This window comes from Megachile rotundata, chromosome 5 (assembly GCF_050947335.1).
Source record: "Megachile rotundata isolate GNS110a chromosome 5, iyMegRotu1, whole genome shotgun sequence".
In the NCBI taxonomy this organism is placed as follows: Eukaryota; Metazoa; Arthropoda; class Insecta; order Hymenoptera; family Megachilidae; genus Megachile; species Megachile rotundata.
This window is the reverse complement of record NC_134987.1, coordinates 13,841,532-13,868,276: the sequence shown is the minus strand read 5'-3', so window position 1 is coordinate 13,868,276 and position 26,745 is coordinate 13,841,532. Positions and strand designations below refer to the sequence as shown.

At 34.3% G+C, this 26,745-nt stretch overlaps 1 protein-coding gene across 2 annotated transcripts in view; it reads right to left on the bottom strand.

Moving 5' to 3' along the window:
- Positions 1–26,745, bottom strand: part of SNF4Agamma (SNF4/AMP-activated protein kinase gamma subunit) — a 157,486-nt gene that overhangs the window by 49,104 nt on the left and 81,637 nt on the right. The window contains exons 7-8 of one of the 2 annotated variants that reach the window (XM_012292977.2): positions 15,106–15,877; positions 2,045–2,178 (exon numbers count right to left, since the gene is read on the bottom strand). In XM_012292977.2, the coding sequence (XP_012148367.2) occupies positions 2,045–2,178; positions 15,106–15,877 (906 nt within the window). The remainder of the gene's footprint in view (positions 1–2,044; positions 2,179–15,105; positions 15,878–26,745) is intronic. The other variant, XM_012292981.2, reaches the window with a different exon arrangement.

The window sequence follows — 26,745 nt, the reverse complement described above, 5'->3', positions numbered from 1 at the left end:
ATCCCGAATTCCAAAAATTCCCAAATTCCAAAACTCTCCAAATTTTAAAACTCTCCAAACTTTAAAACTCCCTAAATTCCAAAAATCCCGAATTCCAAAAATTCCCAAATTCCAAAACTCCCTAAATTCCAAAACTCTCCAAATTCCAAAAATCCCGAATTCCAAAAATTTCCAAATTCCAAAACTCTCCAAATTCCAAAACTCTCCAAATTCCAAAACTCTCCAAATTTCAAAACTCCCTAAATTCCAAAAATCCCGAATTCCAAAAATTCCCAAATTCCAAAACTCTCCAAATTCCAAAACTCCCTAAATTCCAAAAATCCCTAAATTTCAAAAATCTCGAATTCCAAAAATCTCAAAAATTCCAAAACTTCCTAAATTCCAAAAATCTCCAAAATTCTAAAACTCCCCAAATTGCCAAAATCGCTAAATTCCCAAATTTCAAAAATCCCAAATTCCAAAAATCCCCAAATTCCAAAACTCCCCAAATTCCAAAACTCCCCAAATTCCAAAACTACCCAAATTCCAAAAATTCCCAAATTGCCAAAATCCCTAAATTCCAAAAATTCCCAAATTTCTAAATTCTCAAATCCAAAATAAGAAAATAAGATTTTCCTTGAAAAAAACTTTCCGAATGACCCGCCCAAATTAATCGATCAGTGTTTTTCATTTGCATACAAGTAAATACGTGTAGACATAACGAGATGCAGATAATAAGTGTATCTAAAATGTTTGCAAACACGAAGAGAAGTTCCTATTATCTTGCATTGGAATGTGCGATAATTGCAAAAAGGAGCATCTTCGTTTGCTCAGTAAAATCCAAGTGGATACGAGAAAAAAAGCGAGCCAGATATTTTCATGAATATTGGACTCTTGTGTTTACGCTAATTAATCATTAAAATGGAGGATTACTTGAAAGTATAAAAACATAAATGATCGTCGATGGTTGACAGAATCAAGAACAGGTCAACATACTTTGAAATCTGTATGTCGTTCGTGCATTGAAAAGTTTGGATGGTAAAAATTTTTTTACAAGTCGTATATCAAAATTATTTGCGGGGTCAAAATAATTTGACGTATGATATGATGAAAAATTTACGTGGTTAAAATATTTGGACATATGTGACTTGCTGAGTAATTTGCATGGTCAAAATCATTGTCCATATGTGTCATATATTGAATAATTTACATGGCCAAAATGTTTGTACATACGTGTAATGTACTTAATAATTTCCATGGTCAAAATAATTGTACACGTGTCGTAAATTGAGTAATTTATAGGGACAAAATTTTGTACGTGTCTTATGTTGAACATATGTGATCAAGATATGTGCACATGTGTATCATACCTGATACATACCTCTATCGTACATACAATTTGTGTGGTCAAAATAATTGTATATATGTCGCATATTGAATAATTTATATGGAAAAAATTTTGTACGTGTCATATATTGAACATATGTGATCAAGATGATTGTACATATGTATCATGCATGATACATGCCCGTACCATACATATAATTTGTGTGGTCCAAATAATTGTACATATGTGTCACATGTTCAACAATCTGAGCAATCAAAATAATTTTACACATATGCTCTATATGAAATAATTTACATGCTCAAATAATTATATTTTTTATATAGACTTAAATTTAATAATGCAATAAATTCTACGTTCTCATAAAAAAGAAATAAATATGAAGATCATACTAATTCAAATTTGAAAATGCAATAAATAATAGATGCACTATTAAATTCTCACAAGAAAAGAAATCTAATAAAGAATTTCTAAAAATCTTTCCTCGTGAATCTCTTCAGACACATATGACAATAAACGATAACTACATTTATCTTAATTTTTTAATATACTAAATGATAGATGTCCCCATAAAAAAAGAAAGAAATTGCAGAAAGTTTTCTTAAAAATCGTTGGTCGTAAATTTCTCCAGACACACACGATAATTAACAATGCACCGCAATGGGAGAACCGGGATGTCGGGTGAAAGTTCTTTGATTAAAGTTTAAAATTAATACTCACCCCTCTGGAATCCCTGAAGAGGATGGCAGCGTGCACGGGGTCTAAGCAAGCGTCTGAAGCTCTATGTGGGATCGCAGGTGTACCCAAAGAGAATCTCCTTGCACCAGGATCCAAAGAACTTCTTCTGAGTGCTCCTGTAATTTACAATTACATTCTCGTCAATTTAACTTTCCGTGGCTAGTTAATTGGTAACGAATCGAGTGTCTGATATAATAGGGTAGAGGTAAGGGATAAGAATAAGACATAGATTTTTATTATTTGTATATGCAGATATTTACATTTTATAATTCGATTTTTTGAAATTATATGTGGTGAGATGTAGTAGGATGGTAAATTATTGTTATTGTATTGCAAGTTTAGTAGATTGGGTTCTTGTGTTATTAGTGTGGTACACTTTTGGTATATTGCTAAAGGCGATTGTATAGGGATTTCTAGATTTCTGGATCTCTAGATTTTTCTAATACCTGAATTTCGGATGTAACAAATTTCTATTTTCGAAATTCCCAAATTTTAAATTCTCAAATTCCCGAATTCCCAAATCCCCAAATTCCTACATGCCCAAATTCCCACATCCCCAAATTCCCAAATCTCCAAATTCCCACATCCCCAAATTCCCACATCCCCAAATTCCCACATCTCCAAATTCCCTCATCCCCAAATTCCCACATCCCCAAATTCCCACATCCCCAAATTCCCACACCCCCAAATTCCCACATCCCCAAATTCCCACATCTCCAAATTCCCTCATCCTCAAATTCTCACATCCCCAAATTCCCAAATCCCCAAATTACCACATTCCCAAATTCCCACATCCCCAAATTCCCACATCCCCAAATTCCCACACCCCCAAATTCCCACATCCCCAAATTCCCACATCTCCAAATTCCCTCATCCCCAAATTCCCACATCCCCCAAATTCCCACATCCCCAAATTCCCAAATTCTGAAATATTAAAATTTCTAATTTTGCACTACACTAAAACTTCACGAATTCTATGCTTTCCAAGTTCAAAATTTTCAATCCTCCAAATGCCCAAATTTTCAATTTTCAAATTCCTGCATTCTAAACTTATAAATTCCTAAGTTCCCATATTTCCAAATTTCCAAATTTCGACCTTACTAAATTCCAAAATACTCACATTTTCAAACCTCCAACTTCTCAAATCTCGAAACTCTTCAATTTCCAATTTTTCTCCAACACTTCTCCAACATTTCCAAACCAATTTCTCAAATCTAAAATTTGAACATTCTCAAATTTCCAAATCTCCGAATAACCACAAATTTCACAAGAATCACATACTATTTTTTCTAAGAAACTTATTCCAAGACCGCGATACTCGGAATTACAAAAGCAGTTACAACACTGACCTTAGCTCGTTACAATTTAATGCAATTTATGAACAAACGTGCACAATCTTCCATAAGATTACGTAAAGCTAGCTCGTTATTTACATCCCAGTCGAGTTCGAATTTACTGGAGTTCACTCATCCAGACACTATTTTTGTTACTTGTAAAAAGTACATTGGTATACAGATGCTAAAAATATTTTAATTACGTAACGAACAAATGTTCATCTATCAAATAATATTTGAATTACTCGTTACTATATACGGGATAAACAATTCTATTAACCATTATTATTGGTATTACTATTTTATTAGCGAGGTATCTTGTATCCTCGTATAAGAACACAATTGTTTCGTATGCTTCAAGATAGATCAAAAATCAGATTCTGTTATAAAGCCTAAAACACAATTTACTTAATACTGACCTATATATTTCTCTAAAATTCTGTGCATTGCTTATAATTAATTAATTACATATATTATTGTACAGATTAGTACATTGAATTTATACTTCAAATATAAAATTTATTAAAATTTTTATTAAACATCCCAGCCTCTTATAATGTATATATGATATGATATATTAAGATGATATATTGTCATAATTGATATGATATGTTAATTAATTAATATTATATGTTATATAATGAAATATTAAGTTACACAGGATGTCCGACTACTGATGGGCATAATTTCGGTTGGTGGTAGCTAAGATGATACTGAACAACTTTTTCCTTTATCAAAATTTTGACTGAAACTTAGTTTTTAAATTATTAATGAAAAACACAGACCAATCAGAGCGACGACGATCGGCAGTCACATTCAAAACTCCCACGTCTGGGCGTGCTACTCTCGCGTTTTAATTGGTCAGTGTTTTTCATTAATAACTTAAAAACTAAGTTTTAGTCAACGTTTTGGTAAAGGAAAAAGTTGTTCAGCATTATTCCAGCTACAATCTCCTGAAATTATGCGTACTAATAGCCGAACGCCTTATTTATAAAATTGATTAAAACAATCATACATAATTGAATGATTAATATTAAAAAAGAAAAAGACTTATAATGCATGAATTTTTAAATGACTTCCAGTAGTAAAACTAGTAGATCAGCAAAATGTTAAGGTTTATTTTCACTATTCTAAAGAGAGGGATTTTCGGATCGATTTACAGCGCACGAATGTAAACGATAATCCCTTAAACCCAGTATTTACCCCCCAAAAATTTATAGAGAATAAAAGAGATATTTTTGGGAAAAAATAACAGAAGTTATTCATTCTCACGCGAGAAACTATTAAATTTCTGTTCACGTAGCATTATTCAGATTGGCAACGAAGCTGGAAAAAACAAATCCTACAGCTTTTATGCTAACCACGTCAGAACGTGCTGATACGTTATGGTCGCGAACACGCGCGAAACGCGTTCAACTCGATACACGCGTGTTTTGCAGAATAAACTTTAGCTCGATGAAAATGTCGAGCAAGGGTGTTCGATTACCAATAGTATAGGTGAAACCGGAATTGGTTATCCGATTGCAAGAATGACCGGACTGTTCTTCCGCTTCTTTCTCGATAAAATACCATGCTATGGAGTCATAACAATTGTTCTTCGAGAACTTGATAGAAAATCGTTAATGAAACTTAGTTTCAAATATTAAGCTTTTATGAAGTATATATTAAGCGTGTAATACAAATACGATATGAATAATACGCTTTTAAATATAGAAATTTTTGAAGGGAGAGATTCAGAGTGCGCACGTAAATTATATACTGTCAGGGCCTCTTTTGGTCAGCGTGTTCATTTATACTTTTTTCATTTATTATCCTTCGTGTACGAAGCACGTTACGAATTACTGAAGTGGGAGGTAGCTGACACGATTCTGAATAAGATTTCCCTTTGCAAATATGGGGGTTGAAGCTTTGTTTTTGAATTATTATGGAAAAACGAGGAACAATCAGAGCGCGAGGATTACGCATGCGCAGACGCGAGAGCGACAGCTTCGGATAACGTGTAGTTAACTACCGCGTGGTAATCAAACGGGTAGTAATACAGCGTGTGAATATCCAACGCGTAGTAATCTAGCGCGTGCATATTCAACGCATAGTAATCCAACGTGTAATAATGCCAACGCGTGGTAATTCTAAGCGTAGAAATCTAATGCGTAGTAATCTAACGCGTAGTAATCCAGCGTGTGGATATTCAATGCGTAGTAATCCAGAGCGTGGATATTCAACGCTTAGTAGTCCAACGCGTAGTAATACAACGTGTAGTAATCCAACGCGTAATAATACAACGTGTAGTAATCCAGCGTGTGGATATTCAACGCGTAGTAATCCAACGTGTAATAGTGCAACGCGTGGTAATTCTAAGCGTAGGAATCTAATGCATGGTAATCCAACGCGTAGTAATACAACGTGTAGTAACCCAACGTGCGGATATCCAACGCGTAGTAATCCAGCGCGTAATACTGCAACGCGTGGTAATTCTAAGCGTAGGAATCTAATGCATGGTAATCCAACGCGTTGTAATAGAATGTGTAGTAATCCAGCGTGCGGATATCCAACGCGTAGTAATCCAGCGCGTAATACTGCAACGCGTGGTAATTCTAAGCGTAGGAATCTAATGCATGGTAATCCAACGCGTTGTAATAGAATGTGTAGTAATCCAGCGTGCGGATATCCAACGCGTAGTAATCCAGCGCGTAATACTGCAACGCGTGGTAATTCTAAGCGTAGGAATCTAATGCATGGTAATCCAACGCGTTGTAATAGAATGTGTAGTAATCCAGCGTGCGGATATCCAACGCGTAGTAATCCAGCGCGTAATAGTGCAACGCGTGGTAATTCTAAGCGTAGGAATCTAATGCATGGAAATCCAACGCGTTGTAATAGAATGTGTAGTAATCCAGCGTGCGGATATCCAACGCGTAGTAATCCAGCGCGTAATACTGCAACGCGTGGTAATTCTAAGCGTAGGAATCTAATGCATGGTAATCCAACGCGTTGTAATAGAATGTGTAGTAATCCAGCGTGCGGATATCCAACGTGTAGTAATCCAGCGCGTGGATATTCAGCGGGTAATAGTTCAACGCGTAGTAATGCAACGCGTAAAATGCAACGCTTCGAGCCTAATGGCTGAGGGGGCGTAATCCTCGAGCTCTGATTGTTCCGTGTCTAATTCAATGCCTAACTCAACAAGAATAATATACCTATTAAACTTCTGAATATAATAATAATTTAAATACTAAACTTTCAAATATAAAAATAACATAAATATTAGTTTAAATATTAGACTCCTTTGTTGTGAATTGCCAAGGGAGAAACTAGTTATGAAATAAGTTAACATTTTTATGATTATTTACTTTATATTAAATAATAAAAGAACGTAATTCCATCAAGAATTTCATAGTCAGCAATGCACAAAGGAAATAAATACTCGTGATAAGCTGTTATAATGTTTCACGCTGAGAAAGCGAATTTAATCGTTGAAACGTGCGCTGACGACCTTCGCCAAGAGAAAAACAAATCAAAAGACTCGCCCTGAAGTCGTGACGTGAATTTTTACGTTAGTTTCGTCGTTAACCCTTTGCCTTACAACTTCATTTCAAACAAAACCCATTTGTGCAAGTTAATGCGATTGTTACACAACTCTTGAATACAATTATCGTTACAATCAATATTTCTTCTTTATGACGCCTAACAAAGACTCATTTATAAGATTACATTTTGAAGTTTCGAATTTTTGGAGTTTTAAGGACACTCGAGTATTAAATTATTAATCGATGAATTATAATTAACTTCATTTGATGTGTTCCTCACTGAATCTGAAAGGATCTGAGTTTGAAAAAATATTCTTAGTGTGGGAAGAGCACTAATGGCAAAAATGTTATACAAATTATTGACGTTAAAACAATACATTAAAATCTTTGATTTGTAGTTAGATAATTACAGTAAGTTAAATTCCAAGCAATTTGCAAGTTTCGTTCATCACATTTGGTTTGTTTGAAGAAGAAAATATTCTCAGGGTTGCAAGACTACCATTAATAAAAAAAATATGATCAACATTATTAATATTAAAATCATACTAATATTCCTAATAATTATATTATCACTATAAGTCAAATATCAAGTAATTTTCAAGTTTAAACGTAGTACAAAAAATGATCAGAAGATTCATTCCTATATAACGAGTTAACAAATGTACCCTTTTAAAACAGACATTAAATATTTACATCCAACGTCCTACAAATTTGAAAATTTATTTTTAACCTATTGAAACAAAGGAGATTACAAACAGTAGGAAAAATATGTGGAAGATGCGGTAAGATACAGTGTTACGTCAACTATCTCGTAACTGTATAATTGGATTATTAAAACGTACGATAATCACAGTAAGATGCCGTTTTATGGGTAAAGTTTCTTTCGTGTTCTGAATGTATTCTCTGGTGTTCCATTTTATCGGTAAAATGTCCGAGAAAACAGACAGGGGAAAACGGTAAATTTATTCAAGGTAGAATTGATCGAGATTGTCAGTTAACTAGTCGTGGGATGAAATATCATCCGAGCAATACAAAAGCGAAATACAACGGAGTACGTTCGTTCGTCGATTTTATTTCTACAAAAATTAATATCATTTTCTGTCGTGCGCGAGAGAAACAGTTTAAAGGTCAGTTTACAGCGTCAAATCGAATGAAGGAAAGGCATTCAGAGAAATTCATTAAAATGAAATATTACGAAAATAATTTCATCGATAAAATGTCACTTTGTTTCCTCGTCAGGGTTGTTATAGGATTTACAGAGATGTATTTGCAATTTTTTCATTTACGAATGTAGGTTCTTTTTATTGTAAACATTTATAGATTTTTAAATAACGAAATAGAGTTGTCAAATTTAATTAAATTGCAAGGTAAATTAAATTAGAAAGAGTTTGGGATTTTTTGTATTTACGCGGTAAGATATTTTTGAAGGTACAAAGTTACAAATTCTCGTGAAAGTTCAAGTTTTGGTGTAATTTAAAAATTTTGAATTTTTATGTAATTTAGAAATTTTGAATTTTGGTGTAATTTTAACATTTTGAATTTTGGTGTAATTAAGAAATTTTGAATTTTGGAAATTAGATAATTTAAATTTGTAAGTTTAGGAAGTTTAAAAAATTACGAATGCAAGATTTTCAAATGTAAGAATTTCAAATCCACAAATTTAGGAATTTAGAAATTTTGATGTGACGCACCAGGTGAGTCACATAAAGAAACTAAAACGAAGTCAATTAATATTCAAAAATTTGTTTCCTGGATAATGAGCAAAAAAATAAACAAATACTGATGAAAATCGAAAGTTTAAGTTACCATTGAAGGATGAAATAAAAATTGGTTTAACAATATGTGAATCGTTGATCCAACAATATGTGGATCAATGTATGAACATCTAAAACTTGAAATAATTCGAATTTTCTGTTCGAAACATTTCAAAGTGTATAAAACCCTTCACCAAGGATGTATATTTCCGGCTGCAGAAATTGAGAAAAACAAACTTTGTTTATGAGCATAAAGGACACGATTGATTCGATGGTCGAAGCGGAAGTCTCGGATGAATCACTCGAATTCCGGTTCGAGAAACAAATAGATCGCTTCTTGTTAGGATCCTCTGAAATTTTCTGTCGTTTCGAATTTTGTATCCAGTAAATGATGAAACTCTAGTTCGACTGTTTTATTCCTTGGTTAGTTCACTAAGAGAGAATATTTGTTAGATTTAAATGGTTCTGATTGATTGGACCAGTGATCGAGAAACCGCAAAATCTTGGCTCGGGTTACAAACCAGCGAGCAAAAGCCATCTAACAGATGAACGAATTTAAAAATGACGTCAATTTTCTGCTTCTTTTTTTGAGTTAACTATCTATAGATTTTCAACGTTTGGATTTAGAGATAAGTCAAAATGGCAGTTCAACATTTTTTGGTTTTTTAAATAAAAAGAAAAATTAAATAAAATTTAACACTAAAATTACCAAAAAGGTCAAATGACAGTTTTACAAGTTTTTCATTTTATCTTACAAAATTTGTTAAAATAATTTCTGCCAATCTTCATGAAGGTAAAGAATTAATATGTATATTAATTTATGTTTTATAATTTGCTTATTTATTCTTCAACTTCATTTTTAATTTCAGAGTAAGTGTGCATTATACACTGGTAGGTTTAGTGTTAAATAAATTCTTTGTATTTTATATTTATTCAAACATGGACATACTTAATAAACATATCTCATTTAATGATTAATTACTCAAAATAAATATCGAAAGTACCAAACCACTTTAATTTACTTGTAAAGTCATATCATTTTTTACATTACACTTTGATCTTTATATAACTTTGATCTTTATGCAGCTTGAATAATCCAAGTACTAAACAAGTAATCTGACTGATACACCAATATGTTTTTATACATGTTTGGTTTTGTTTTTATGCGGTAAACATCTCTGATAACAATTAGGAGTGTCTGGCAAACTACGTAGTGCACAATAATACGTATATAATTGGTCGATTAACTGCAGGTTCGATTAATGCGTGACCAAGAAATTGAAAGCTGAAACGTCGATCGAACACTGACAAATTTATTTCTTGCTGCTATATCGACGCGTAAAAATATTGGAAAACTTTCTTGGTTCATATTTCGAGCTGTAAAAATATTAACAAAACTTTCGACGCTTATATTTCATCGGAAAGTTTATTTTCTAGCTTCATGCTTACAAAAATATTGCAAAATCCATTTTTTAATACTGTACTGTACTATTAATGTTACTTGTTCAGTTACAATCTGGGTTTCATAGATTTCTTAAAGAAATTTTAAAGGAGATTTAAATACTTAAATTTATAATTTTAAAGGAGATATGTAATACGCATCAGCTGTATATACTAGGTAATTTTTTAGAGCCATTAGCGATAGTTAACGTTGATCTGTCGTTGCGAAAATAATAGCTTATCAACTTATGTATGGTGAAGTGCCTCAATGACATGCTACTTATGATGATTGCATTATTATCGGTGCAGAGTAACAAAGAAAAGCCAATAGAAAATAATCAGCTTAACTTACAGAAAACAATCTTACCGATATAAAAATTCACCGATACAAAATTCTAGAAAGCTTTAAAACACTTCGTCCAAGTCCTTAAAATAATGTATGTCCAATTACGACTGATACACATGATTGCACAAATGTATAATAATACACCCGCTGACGCCACCTTAAACGATGACTAACCTTTCTCTACATGTGCGTGTAATCCTTCCTGTTTGATCTTTCTCAATGATTCTCTTACAAACGCAATTTGATCAAAAATATCTGGAAAGACATCCTGTTTCTTCCGGTTCGAGATGTCGATAGACTTCGGAAAATATTAATTATTATCATTTAAAGAAGCGAGTTATTTTAGGCGACTAGTTTAACCGTCGACCTTGTATCACAAAGTCAAACGGACTCGAAGGAACTGCGTCAACGGACGCGGCTCGTTGCAGCTGCACATATGCAGCTCACGAAACACTGCCGAACGAACACGTTTATCAACACGCTCCCTCGGACCGATTCACATTTACGATGCAATCAAATTTTAGCACTTTTTAAATTATGTTCAATATTGGAAAAACTATTAAATTTCAGGGACACTCATATTCTCAACTTTAATGAGCTAAAAGGTTCATATAGTGCTGCACATCAAATGCAGAATTTGGAAATATAGCTGACCCTCAAAATATTTGATATAGTCAATATAATGCGCGGAAGTGGGCGTGACGTTACAGCGCGTGAAGATATAACGCGTGACGATATAACAATTGGCAGTGCAACTCTTAACGATATATTGCGGTATAATAATATGTGGCGATATAATACACAGCGGAATAACTCTTGACTACATAATAACAAGTAGTGATACAATCTGTGACCATATAACAAGTGGTGATATATCGCACATGACTACGTGGCACGTGGCGAAATAATGCGTAGCAAATCGAAACATAATTACATAATAACGCGTAGGAATACGGTGCGTGGTAATATAATGCGTGAGAATCCAATGCGTGGTAATACAACGCGTGGTGATATAACACGTGGTGATATAACGTGTGGGAATTCAACGCGTGATAATATTACGCGTGGGAATCCAACGCATGGTAATCCTACGCGTGGTAATACAACGCGTGGTAACACAACGCGTGGTAATCCAACACGTGGTGATAGAACGCGTGGTGATACAACGCGTGGCGATACAACGCGTGGTAATCCAACGCGTGGTGATATAACGCGTGGTAATACAACGCGTGGTAATATAACGCGTGGTAATATAACGCGTGGTAACCCAACGCGTGGTAATTCAACGCGTGGCGATACAACGCGTGGTAATCCAACGCGTGGTGATATAACGCGTGGTAATACAACGCGTGGTAATCCAACGCGTGGTAACCCAACGCGTGGTAATTCAATGCGTGGTGAGAGAACGCGTGGCGATACAACGCGTGGTAATCCAACGCGTGATAATACAACGCGTGGTGATATAACGCGTGGTAATCCAACGCGTGGTGATATAACGCGTGGTAATCCAACGCGTGGTAATACAACGCGTGGTAACCCAACGCGTGGTGATATACCACATGGCGATATAACACGTGATAATATAGCATCTGACAATCTGACCTACGACGACATACCAGATGGCAATATACCAAACGTGATAATACAACAGAAAGATGTACACGTGACAATATAACAAACGCTGGTCAATATAACGCGCAAAATGTGTAACGATATAATAACACGTTGCGATATAACGCATAATGTTCGGTGTTTGATAGAAGATTGCCACCTATTTCTTTATATTACAGTAATCAATTCCCACAATGAACAACGGTCGAGATAATGGCGCTACTATCGATTATCGATATATTGTCGCTGTTCTGTCGATATAAATTAAACGACGTGCCAGTGATATATGACATCATTAATCCTTCCTAAGACATCATTAAAGTTAATGCGCGTGACTGAAACAACATACACGTGATTTTCGAATCTATTTATTCTTTAAACTTCAACCTTGAGTGATATAGTGTTTACGCGATATTTAAAAAATAAATGGGGATATGTCATAGGTTGCATTTGTTACTTTATTCAAAGAGTAATTAAATATTTCTGGACAAAAGAAAATAGGTTTTGCATGTTTCTTGCGAACTACGTTTTCAAGTTTCTTATAAACCTGTTATAAAGTTATACAATTATCAAACTTATTAGGAAAGATAAATATATCCTGATTCCTGGCTACGAGACTGTACAGTACAAGATTTAAGAGCGAAAGGAGAAGATCGCGTAGGACGTATGTATGCCGACGTTTGGCAAAACTGGCAGAATCTATAATGAGCCATCAAGTTTTGAAGCACTTGTAAAAGCGGAATAGCAATGCGATCGGGTCAAGGTGATCCTCGCTGTTTCAATGGAACCTGAACTTTACGGAGGCTGAGCTTGCGAAACAAAATGTTACATAAAGTCATTCACTGTACCAAAAATAGAAATGTGTCGCGCGATTAAATCCATCGCGACGGAAATAAACGGCGAGACAATGAGGGAATCTTAAAATAAAATTAAGAATGTAAACTCCAGTAAAAAAATATGTATACGAAACAAAAATAGATGAACCGCAATTCTTCTTCACTTTCATTCTTGAACTTGATGCAATTTGAAGGTTTTGTTAATTAATTAAAAAAGTTCAGTGAATTGATTTGTTTTATATCGCAGTGTATCATTAGGTTTTGTATTACCGTGCGTTGTATTACCACGCATTATATCACCACGCGTTATATAACTACGCGTTGTATCACCATGCGTTATATTACTAGGCGTTGGATTATCACGCGTTGTATTACCACGCGTTGGATTACCACGTGTTGGATTACCACGCGTTGGATTACCACACGTGGTATTACCACGCGTTGGATTACCACGCGTTGTATTACCACGCGTTGGATTACCACGCGCTGTATCACCACACGTGGTATTACCACGCGTTGGAGTACCACGCGTTGGATTACCACGCGCTGTATCACCACACGTGGTATTACCACGCGTTGGATTACCACGCGCTGTATCACCACACGTGGTATTACCACGCGTTGGATTACCACGCGCTGTATCACCACACGTGGTATTACCACGCGTTGGATTACCACGCGCTGTATCACCACACGTGGTGTTACCACGCGTTGGATTACCACGCGTTATATCCCCACGCACTGTACCACCACACATGGTATTACCACGCGTTGGATGACCACGCATTATATCACCACGTAGTGTATCACCACCTGTCATATCACCACATATTGTATCCCCATGCAGTGTGTCAATAAATATTAAATCATCACGCATTGCATAGTCACTCCAAATATGATACTCCCACTACATCATCACGTGTCACACTAACTCTCCTCACATTTACGATAAAAAATGTGTTATCACGTTTACCAATATTTAAATCGATCATTATAAATGATTAACGAGGCAACGATGACATTATACATCATTTGTCTCATGTCCTCTTTCTTGAAATATTTAATTAAATCTGTCCAATCATATTCTTCATCATTACTCATTTGTTTTCCTTTCTTAAAGAGATTGATATGGCTACTTCTATCGCGGCAGACGTGTTAACAAAATAATCAGTTTGACATGTCACAACTCGAAGACAACAAAGACTGCATTTTCGAGCGCCGTCAAAACAAATTGCGTAACCGAAATGCAGTCGGAAAATGAACTTAAGAAATATTGCCAACGCGGTGTTTGCCAATAAATATATGATACAATACGGTATTCGAGATTTGCTTTTTAAAGGCGCTAACCTGAAATACTTACGATCTTGATTATTCACCATATTTATTTTTACTTTGACTGCATAATTTGATTGCGGTAACAGCTGAAAGCTTTCTGCATTTTATATTGATTACCATCGCGCATAAGCCGTAAAGCATAAGTAATAAGTGAGAATAAATCAGCTTATATACTTGGGATACCAGAATAACGCGGGTATAAAATTATAAACTTTCGAGTTATTGAGGTGAAATACGCAAAATCTGGTATCAGATCGTTAACCACGAAATCATATTACAAAATAACGAAATATATGTAGGCATATATGTAAGCTTTCAAATGTCAATATTTCTGGATTCACATGTCCCAATATTGCTAGATCTTTAGGTTTTAATATACCAATATTCCTATACTTCTAGATTACTATTATATATTTCCATATTTCTATATTTCCATAAATGTATGTCCCAATATCACTAAATCCTCGGCTTTCTACATACGTATATCTCTAACCCCATATCACCATGTTCCTAGATTTCTATATACCTAGATTCCCATATCCCAATATTATTAGATTCCTAAATTTGTATGTCCCGAATTTTCAAATATCCAAACTCCTAAATTTCAAAGTTATAACCTTTCATCCACAAACCCCTGAATCTCTATATCAGTACATCTCTACATAACTTCCCATCTTCCTAGATCTGAATATTCCTATATTCCTAAAATTAAACGTCAAAATGGCACAACACGTACACCGGCAATACGTGAAATATTTGGCAAGAACTGAAAGGAGCCACATTTCCAGTGGATCGATCCCGGTTTCCTGCCAGAAAGAATCGTCCAATCGTTCGAATCTCGAAACACTATAGTTTGTTACCTTGCCTGAGTATACTTTCGTAGATTCTGTAGGTGGTCTCGCAATCAGCGTCCCTCAGGCTCGGGTGTCTCGCCCCACCGTCCAAACTCTGGCTTCTGTTACGAAAATCTTCCTCCTTCTTCCTGGGCGGATCCTGGCACTCGCTCTGTCTCCTCATGTGCCCCAAACGCCTCCCGAAATGACGTATCATCTCCTGAATGCTGTAATGATGGTGATGATGCTGCTTCTCGTGATCCCCGGTCGGACTCGGCGACGTGGGCGACGCTCTACCGCTGCTCGTTTGGTGCAGCTGGTGAATATGCTGAAGAGGATGATGGTGGTTGTGATAGTGGTGATGGTTCGACTGGTGATGACCGTAGTGGCTGTTCCCGTGAATCGTGTGATACACCGAGTGGTTGTGCACACCGTGCAGCAAGGAACTGTGATTCGAAGAGTTAGATCCGTGCGAGGAACCGTAGGACGTGGAAGAACCGTAAGAGTAAGTCGAGCTAACTGAACCGCGAGATATCCGCTTCTGTATGTGTTTGTGGTTTAACAGTTCCTGCAGGATCTTGGTGTTCTGCTGTCTGGCGTCCGACGCGGACGAGCTCTTCGGGTCTTGATGATGGTGGGCTGTTCTCGTGTCGCCGTTATGGGAGCCATGATGCGATAATAAATGATTTATCCCGTGCATCTTCGAGACTTTCTTCGGACAAATGGATGTGTTCTGATGACTTTTGGGACTCTTCGAGTTCCCTGGCTGTTGCGGAAGACGTTCGGGCATCCAGCGGAGCTGTGGAAAATGACACAGAATCGTTGGTAATGGATATGCACGATGTCGACGCTAGTCGACGTATCGATCGCATAAATTCAATTATGTTGCTCCCGTGTGGATAACAGAGGTACACTCAGGTATACCCGGGTAGGCTTTCTTAGGGAAAGGGGTGGTTTTGTAGTCAACTTTTTGATTTACGATGTTTAACATTGTTGAACGTAGCGGTTTTAAAATGAGGTATTGTTAAGCTGTAAGCTTTTGTACCTACAAATTGCAATTTTTTTATTTGGTAATTTGGAATCGTTCAAACTTAGGAGTTTAGATGATTAAATAGAAGTTTTGAGAATTTATGAACTGGAAAATTAACACATTTTATAGAAATCTAGCAGTATAGGCACATAAGTGTCTTAACATCCAGGGACGTAGAAATATAAGGATCTTGGTATCTAAAAATATTGGGATACAGAGGATCTACGGATACAAGAATATGAAATTAACATAAAATTGGAAAATTATGCAATATCTGACTGAATATTTAAAAATATGAAATGCGAAGTTTGGAATCTGGAAAACAGGTAAAAAACGCCTGCATCACCCGAGTATACACATGTACAGGATATTAATAACAAGCAATACTGATTGCCGAATCGTCGCAAACCGGAAACACGCCCGATTAATGTTGGTCAAAGAAATACGTTGGCAGTGTTCGAAAATCCGTCGAATTTCTAAATTTATACCTCTGAAGTTCAAACGCTTACTGCTGATACGAATGAAACAAACTTTTAAATAAAATTTAAACTGCAAATGAACATATATATAAAAATTGCATATCTCTTCTTCTCTCTAAAGAAGATTTTACCTGGTTGATTTTATTAATATGTACACATGTTTCGTATGAAAAATGAGAGTGCCACTTGTAAAGAAATCAGGACACTTTGTTCTTCGGGAATGTAAAGATATTGCAAAATTTACATTGGATTTAAACGATGAATTGACTGTTGGCAACGTGAACGACAGATTCTGTAAACACGAACTTTGTGAAATAGCTACGTAATTTTGAGTGCGCATCTGGCAAGATCACAAAATAACGTACAAATTTTGTGTATAATTAAATTAGATAATATTACGTGTGCGGTCACTGTCGTGTTTGTTCAGAGAAAATTAGAGCTTAATAGTTTTCAACTGCTCACTCGTCTTCAATTTTGAGGAACCAAACGTGTGAATTGGAAAATATTCAAATTCTCACTTTCTCTATTTCTAAATAGCGGAATTCTTAAATTTACAAATACTCAAATTTTCGAATTACAAAATTCACAAATTCTTGAATGTATAAATATTAAAATTTTTTAATTTCTAAGTTTTGCAGTTATCAAGTTTTTTAATTCTCAAAATTTAAAATTATCAAATTACTAAATTTTTTAATTTTTAAATTCTCTAATTACCTAGTTGAATATCTTGAATTTCTCATATTTTAAAATCCTCATATCTCCAAATTCGTGTATTATCAAATTATCAGGTTTCCAAACTTCCTTATCTCCAAGTTTCCAAGTTTCCAAATTTCCAGGTTTCGAAATCTCTAAATTTTTGTAACTTCAAACCTTCAAATCCCTAAATTTCCATTTTTCCAAAACTCCAAATTTTCACATCCCGGTTCCTAAAATTTTCGAACCTTCAAATTCTTAAATTATCAAACTCCCAAATCTCTCAAAGCCCTCTAATATCTCCCAAATCTCTAATATCCAACTTCAGAAGTTAAAAAATTTCCAACTGCAAAAATTTACCAACGAAAGATCAACAAGTGACGAGACCTCTAAACGACACATCTCTGCACATACATATGCGCATCGTTTGGCGAACGGATTAACAGCGTTGCAGCAATTTAAACGAAGAATACCAAAGTCATGTTGTCCATCAAAAGGCGAAAGGGATGAAACTGCGTGAAAAAGAGCCGAGCGTTTGACAAGCAGATGAAAGAAGGACACGCAAAGAATTCATCGTTTAACTAGCTATTATGATACTGGGATTGAAATACCGAGCACATCCTCGACCGAGGGTTAAATTAGAATTCAGGAGGAAGCGTTTAGCGCACGCGACTGATTGTGAGATTGGAGGAAGTAGTCAGAACCACCAATTATTAAGTTGTTTCTACGTGAACGATCTGAAGAACAGATCTTCCTATTGTTCCAAACAAACGAGCGATTTAATCGTGGCTGAATCGTCTAACATTGACGGACTCGATGGAAAAAGGACTCGTGACACAACTACGACATTCAGTTTCTTGTACCAGGTTTGATAAACAAGAACTTGAAAACTATAAAAAATCAATCTTTTTTTATGTGTTGCTAAGTTTCTTTGCTCCATGCTTCTTTGCTCCATAATGAAAGATTAAGAAATGAACAAAAAAGTAATGAAAAAATAAAGAGGAATTTGATGTATGCTTTTATCAAAGTAGACTAACATTTTAATTGAAATAAATCAACATTTGTCTTCATCAAAGTATACCTACATATCAGATTCTTTTTTTAAATAAACCTTCACAGACTCTTATCACAATAAACCCACGTATCTTTTATAGAAATAACATATGCTTTTATTAAAATAAATGCAACGCAAACTGGTACGAAATTTAATCCAATCAATAAACCAAAATTCATCTCATTTCGCATAAATAAACAAATTTTATGTTTCAAATACATTAACTCGCTTGAGTTATTAAAATCAATCGAATCAGACAATTTATTGGAGCACAATGTGACCCAAATTCTACCCAATGAAAATACAAACTGATTCAAAACAACTTTATTACCCTCTTTTTCGTTTCTAGCTCAACTAGGGTTGCCAACGGTACTGCATACTATTGTACTATATTTTGTATGTATTATTGTACTCCTTTTTTTATACATATGCTATTATACCCTATTTTACTTTATATAGTGTGTACTTCTAAAAACATTTTATTAAATGTTAGAAAAACATTTGAGAATGCAAAAATGTTATTTTTCTGATATACCTACAAAACTGTATAATTTATATTTATTTTTATTATATGTATTAGCAAATAGTTTATTTTTTATTTATGTATATAATAAATTATATTGGGGTGTTCAAAAATTTTTTCTTAGATTTTCATCCCCTAATGGACGATACTGAATCATCTTTTAATACCCTGATTATTATAGTATACTATATGAATTATATAGTGTATAAAGTGCATTATATAATAGTCTACGGTATACTATTTATATAACATGTGTACAAGAAGTTATGTACGTACCTAGACTAAAATTTATAAACGTACTATCTGCAAATTTAGTGTGAGAAGTTATTTTATATAAGATGTACGCAATATTATATTTCAAGTGTAATTTCATTTTGTACCAAAATGAAGTTCTATATTTTTTATCACATTTGATCATAAAAATGCCATATTTTCCCGAGAAGAGGAACCGCACGGTTAGCATCCGAATTCGAAAAATGACCGGAAAACAGCAATCACAGGATCAAAGCTTTTGGCCATATACCGGGAAATGTCCCGATTTTGACAACGGGGTCGTCGATGTGGCAAATTTCGGGGTCGTGAGAGGGAAACTGGGTCGTATCGATTGACTGTCTCTCCCCGTTCCCGTGAAGTGCATGCTCAAAGGAATTATTATAGCTCCTCGTTCTTCTCTTCCTTTTGTTCGACGAGATGGGGAGAAAAATTGGTGGCGGGACCAAGTCAAGAAACTCGGGCAACAATAACGAAAGCGAGCTTCCAATCCCGACTTCGTGATCCTTCTTCGCCGCGATAATACTTTTATTCTATTTTAATCCAATATTTCCTTCGGCGTTAATAAAAAAAAGTTCGAAAGTTGAAACAGCTTTCTCGATAATCCTCTTTTCCCAGTATTACGGTCCGCAAGTATTTTCGGGGAAAATGTAGCGGATTATTCCAAGATTTTGTTAAATTGTTATTTCGATGAAGTTTATTTTGGATATTAATCGAACGTTCAAACATGGTTGCACAAATATTGAACGATACCGAATTGATATCGGTTGGTTTCGACGCCTATGATTTTGAGATAAACGTATATCTGCTTATTTTATTTAGGAAACTATATGACGAAATGTGTACACGTGTGATTAACCCTGTACTTTTAAATCAAATATTCTGGAAACAATATAGTTTCAAGATTCTAATAAATATTTATGACTACAAAAATATCCCACATACGTAAATAAATCATTTGATAATTAAATCTCTGTAAAAGGTGCGAGGTCACATGTGTAACACGTTTTGAATGTAAAAGGTAGCTGAAAATGAATTTCCAATATCAAATTTTCGCCAATTAAATAAACTGAATTAGAGCTTCCGTAGATTGAAAGCAGTGAAAAGAATGTATCTGATTAAACCGGAACCAATAACTGTTTGAATGAAGAGTTTTGAAAGAAAGGTTTAACGAACTTGATATCACACAATTATAAACCGATAATAAGTTATCAGCTGAAGAAGTTATGACGTCCACGAAATCATTGTTTTTCCAATCACGCATAACTGTTATGACGGAAATGATATCGAACAAGGCACTCGTAAAAATACGCTTCGGAAGAATAAAATACGTATGCAGATTAAACGATACAAAGACGTAATGGAAATTCGCAACCTAGATATCAATTCTCAGTGATATTAATATCGATAACAGGGGAACAATTTCGCGTTCGATGAGAACGCTAGATATTCATGTATACAGCTGTATATCGCATTATTCAATGATGATGTATTAAATCATTTCGAATATTATATTCAAATATGCACGACTATATTATTATAATACTTGATATTTATCAACGGAGGATTTTCAGTAAATTAATCACAGCAAATTGCCCGCGTAATGTGATGAAATTAAATTGCTAGTTAAAAATAACTGACAGGGAACGTTTGGTGATGTAATGCGTAATAATCTAACAATTGGCAATATAATACTTGATAACGTAATGTGTGACGATAACACGTGTAGTGATATAATGCATGATAATCTACCACGAGGTTATATAACACATAGCAATATAACATGTGGCGATATAGCACGAAGCAATCTAACACATAGAAATAGAATATTTGGCGATATAATATGTAATAATCTAACTCGTGGCAATATATCGCGAGGTGATCTGACTTGTGGCGATATAACGCGAGGTGATCTAACTAGTGGCGATATAACGCGAGGTGATCTAACTTGTGGCGCTATAACGCGAGGGGATCTGACTTATGACGATATAACGCATGGTGATATAACACGTGGCAATATAACCCGTGGGAATCCAATACGTGGTAATACAACGCGTGGTAATACAACGCGTGGCAATACAATGCGCGGTGATACAACGCGTGGTGATATAACACGTGGCAATATAACGCGTGGGAATCCAACACGTGGTAATCCAACGCGTGGTAATACAACGCGTGGTGATATAACGCGTGGTGATATAACGCGTGCCGATGTAACGCGTGGCGATGTAACGCGTGGTAATACAACGCATGGTGATACAACGCGTGGTGATGTAACACGTGGCAATATACCGCGTGGGAATCCAATACGTGGTAATACAACGCGTGGTAATCCAACGCGTGGTGATACAACGCGTGACGATGTAACGCGTGGTAATACAACGCGTGGTGATATAACATGTGGTAAAAAGACGTGAGTCTATTCCCATAGTAATAAATCGAGAGTCTGCTGTAATAAGCATCTGTATCGAAGAATGTATAAGTTTCATCCAAATATGTATTTTCAATATAAAATGATAATACTAATGAAAACAATGTACTGCAGGTACTCATTAAATATTCTGAAGTGTGAACACCTGCAAGCGTAATTTGACTTTATAATCAGCGAATTATTTATCGTTACGTCAATATATCACCAGTTTTTTTTTTGCATCGACGATTACGATTGCTTTCTTTGCTGCAGAATTTATTGCGTTCTTTGCGAACGTTCCCCTTCTGGATCGATGCTAGCCATTCCACTTTCGACGCAATTTCGATGGGGTTGGCTCGTTCAGGGACGACAAACCCCCAAGAATTATTACCCCCAAAATCAAGGTTACTCCAAGGAAACTAGATTTTGCCATCAAACGACACGAAACTGCAAACACGTACAGAAACGTTTACGGAATGCTGACCTAATTTTTTGCCAGTAATCCCTTCTCTCCTAACGTTTCAATCAATAAACATCTAAGCTCTTAAGAAAATAGCATTTGTCACTATTAATGGAAGTTTATTTCTTAAGTGTGTACTTATTGGTCACGATTGAAACTGTAATTAAATTTATTGCTTATGATTGAAACTCTAAATGAAATTTATGTTCGCTCTCATTTTATAAATTTAACATTCGTTCCAATTTATAAGAACGAACATTTATCTAATTTTTCAATATACGTTCATTTGAATATACGAGTGTTTAACTTTGGAAAATATGTTATGTATTATTTCGTAAGTGTGTGTTATGACCAACCCAGTCACCTTTGAGAGTTGGAAACTGTTTCAAAGAAACTATAAATACGGTACATATTATCATATAATCTGTCTGTGGAACACTTTTGAACATATTTCCGCAGTTTACCGTAGAAGTTCACAGAAGTGACCTTTAAAAGGCAGACATAATGTGGTTATACTATTACCAGAGGCAGAGCAAACAAGTCCCCATTACACGTGTTGAACAACATCCAAGCAAGAGCGTTGAATTGAATCTACACGCTGGTCGATATTTTCACTCCAAAGCGATACAAATCAAGTTATATACCATTTTTTAGCCAACTTGCACGAAACAATAAACTAGGCTCACATTTTAATCTAATTTGTGCATCTAACCGGTAATTCAAACTTCATGAAACATCAAATGAATTATTGATTATATATTATTTTAATAAATACTTTACAAACTTTCTAATTGCCACTCTAAATTTTTTAAACTAAATTTGCAAATTTTTAATTAAAATTGTAAATATAAAGAATGAAAATATTTCAGTTACTAAGCTTGAAAATTAAAAAATTTGCAAATCTCAATATTTATCAAGTGTACATTGCATCACATACTGATAAAGTCACAAAATACAGATAAAGATAAAATACTAATCGATCAAAAATTTTGTTATATCAAAATCATTTGAAAAAGCGATACAACAAAATTTATTCTCTTTATTTGCTTGTTTTTACTGGGAAATAAACGATGTAATCACTCTTCGTAGTACATTTTTCAGCGTAAATAATACGCGAAGCAAAGTTACGACATCGAATATTTTACAGAAAAAAATATCCACGTTTATTTGTCACGCTTTTGCTCGCTCATCCTTGATGCTTTGTAAGAATTAACTACCGCGTTGGGAGCTCGAACAAACATTCGATGTAACTGTCACGTTTTACATTTGTCCGCCGCATAATCGAACGTTCGTCGTATCTTCATTTATTAATGAAACTGCAGGTGAGCTACTTGAACGCACGAGGAAGGACGCAGCTAAGTATGTGCACATCAGTCGACACGTATGCTACTTTGCATGAACAAATAACAGAATTATCACGGTAAATGGAGAGAACCGTTCCTTCCTGCGGATGTTATTGCAATAATACAGCGTTCAAAATGTGCGACACGTGACAATTGCTTAATTAAGTAAATGTTTATTATTTTAATATGGGAAATGGGAAATCATGGGTTGATCGAGTGGATTCGGCTTTGTATGACATTTTAAGATTTTTCCACTTTCAAATTTTGGAATTTTTTCACTTCCAAATTTTCTAATTTTTTCACTTTCAAATTTTGGAATTTTTTCACTTCCAAATTTTCTAATTTTTTCACTTTCAAATTTTCTAATTTTTTCACTTCCAAATTTTGGAATTTTTTCACTTCCAAATTTTGGAATTTTTGAAGTTACAACTTTGGCAGTTTGAAACCTTGCAATTATAGTACTATTACTTTGGGACTTTAAATTTCAAATTTTGGAATTTCTGAAGTTACAATTTTGATACTTCTAAACCTTGCAATTATAGTACTATAACTTTGGGATTTTAAATTTCAAATTTTGGAATTTTTGAAATTACGAACTTTGGTACTTTGAAATCTTGCAATTACAATTCTACAGGCTTTTAGGATTTAAAATTAGAAATAGAACTTTTAGAAATTTCATATTTTAAAACTTTGAAACTTTGAAAAAGTAGTGGTAGCATAATTTTAACATACTTTTCATCTACATTTTTCATACCAAAATTTCAAATAATAAAACTTGTATCTATAATTTAAAATACTACTAATAATCATACAAATTGTATTTAATATTACTCACTACATACACATTTTGTATTCCGCAAATATTAATTCCAGTTTATCTATTTTGTTCAACTCTGTTTTTGGGTTAAAAATTTACGAAATGACTATTATATTTTTACTCATTTTAATAATTGTATTACCCACTAATGGAAAAATTAGATGCACTGTAGTCTCTATCTAGTTACACTACCATACAAAGGCAGTTTCATTATTGCATTCTTAACTGTAACTGTAGTGGAACAAAAGCGTTTCTGAAAAATGCTTCGGAAAATAAAATAAACGGACCAAACGCCACAGTGAAACCGAACGTATGTAGCACGGAACGTTGTTATTGTAATTGTTCAAATTGTTTTATTTTCCAATTTTAACTTTCTATCCGATGATTTACGAACTCCTAGAATCATTTGTACGTTTATTAAATTTATTGTATTAATCATTATAGACCTTTTACGAGTACTATTAATTATTATTCAAGAAAAAATTAATTAGATTGCTGCATATTATAGATAACATACAATAGAGAATCTAAGATAATTTGTTGCTGTAAAAGTGTGATAGAATGACTCATACAGTAAATGAATTTGAGCTTAAGTTTTGATAAAAGTACCACATTTCTTAATTCCGAAATTCCATGATTAAATATTCTAGTTTTGTAATGTTACAAAATTCTAGAATACTTATGTTAACAAATCCCTATACTGAAAATTCATTGTATCCCACAATTTCTATATCCCAAAATTCGTGTATCCCCAAAACCCTATGTCCTCAGATTTCTATATATAATCAAAAATCCATACATCCCAAAATTCCTATATTCCAAAATCCAAAAATACCTCTAACTCAATATCCATTAATCCAAAAATCTCTATATCTCCAAATTCCAAAATCCTCAAATTAAAAAATCCCTATATCCCAAAACCCATACATCTTTAAATCCCTAAACCCAAAAATCCCTATATCTAAAAATTTCCAAAATAAAAAATCCTTATATCTCAAAATTCCCAAAATAAAAAATCCCTATATCTCAAAATTCCTAAATTCCAAAATCCCCAAATTAAAATATCCCTGTATCTCAAAATTCCTTAATTCAAAAATCCCCAAATTAAAAAATCCCAAAACCCATACATCTTTAAAACCCTAAACCCAAAAATCCCTATATCTCAAAATTCCCAAATTCAAAAATCCCTATATCTCAAAATTCCTAAATTCCAAAATCCCCAAATTAAAATATCCCTGTATCTCAAAATTCCTTAATTCAAAAATCTCCAAATTAAACAATCCCTATATCCCAAAATGCAAAAATCCCAAAATCCCTCATTCCAAAATTCCCTACATTTCAAAATCCCTAAACCCAAAAGTCCCAATATCCCAAAATCCTTACATTAAAAAATCATTACATCTCACGATCCTCATATCCTAAAATACTCAACTTTCAAAATCATAACGTACAAAAGTCCTTATATCGAAAATTTCTAGTCCAAAAAAACAGTAATCTTTTACAAAGCACCTCTCGTTCGCAATGCATATTTTAAACGGAAAAAGCGTGTTGAATAAAAGATATCGCTTTACTGGTTTTAAATTCTTTATATTTCGACGTATAACGTGACCCACGCGAAATCAGCACGGTATCTACGCTGCAAAAACCTCTGCTTCCGAAATGTCCACTCAGTGATTCAATCGTTACAACGCAATATACCGATATTTTTTTAAACCATTGCAGTCACACGTTTTGTATTGCCCGCAGATTTTCACCATTTTCGTTACGTGCAAGGTGATCTGCTTTGACAAACGCGACAATTTCGTACAATTCTCGAGAGACTAAAAAGGACGATCAGAATTAAAGAACACGTTGCAGATGCGAACATCAAGGGCGAAGGATGCGTAGGCGTAAAAAGGATGCTCGAGGCTATTTAAATTTGTCCAAGTATGTCTATAAATTTCCAACAAGGCTGAAGAACGCGATCGCAAAAAAAAATAATCCGATTTAATTAACCATCGACACGTTTCGATTTTTGTTGAACCGTTTTTTCGATCCAAGAAATATCGAAAATATCCGAATAGGTGCATTGTAAAATCTATCAGAGCCTGTTCCGAAACAACACACGTAGTCAACAGTTCGCAATTTAATATAAATTCAGATTCGTAATACTGATATATCGAGATATGTATAAATTATCTACGGATGATATGCAAATTACATGTTTACGGTAGAACGTGTTTACGATCAAGCGGTATTTATAGGAGAATTCGATTTCATTTTTTTCTCCTTCTATGCTCAGATGATTTTATTCAATTATAAATAGAATGCACAACGCGATTGACTATTCTGAATGCTTTATATCTCAGCTGAGTAATTCCGATACGAACCGTTTTATTTTTCGTGCTGAGGGAACCGTATGTGGATATGTGAATAGAACCGTATTTGTGAATAGAACCATAGATGAAAATGCTGAAATACATTATGAAATTTTGTGTGGTAATAATACAATGTAACGATACAATGTTTATTTGTTGGTATATTTCAAAGTTTTTGCAGTTCAAACATTTGGATATTTTGAAACAAGTTCAAAAGTTCAAAAATTAAAA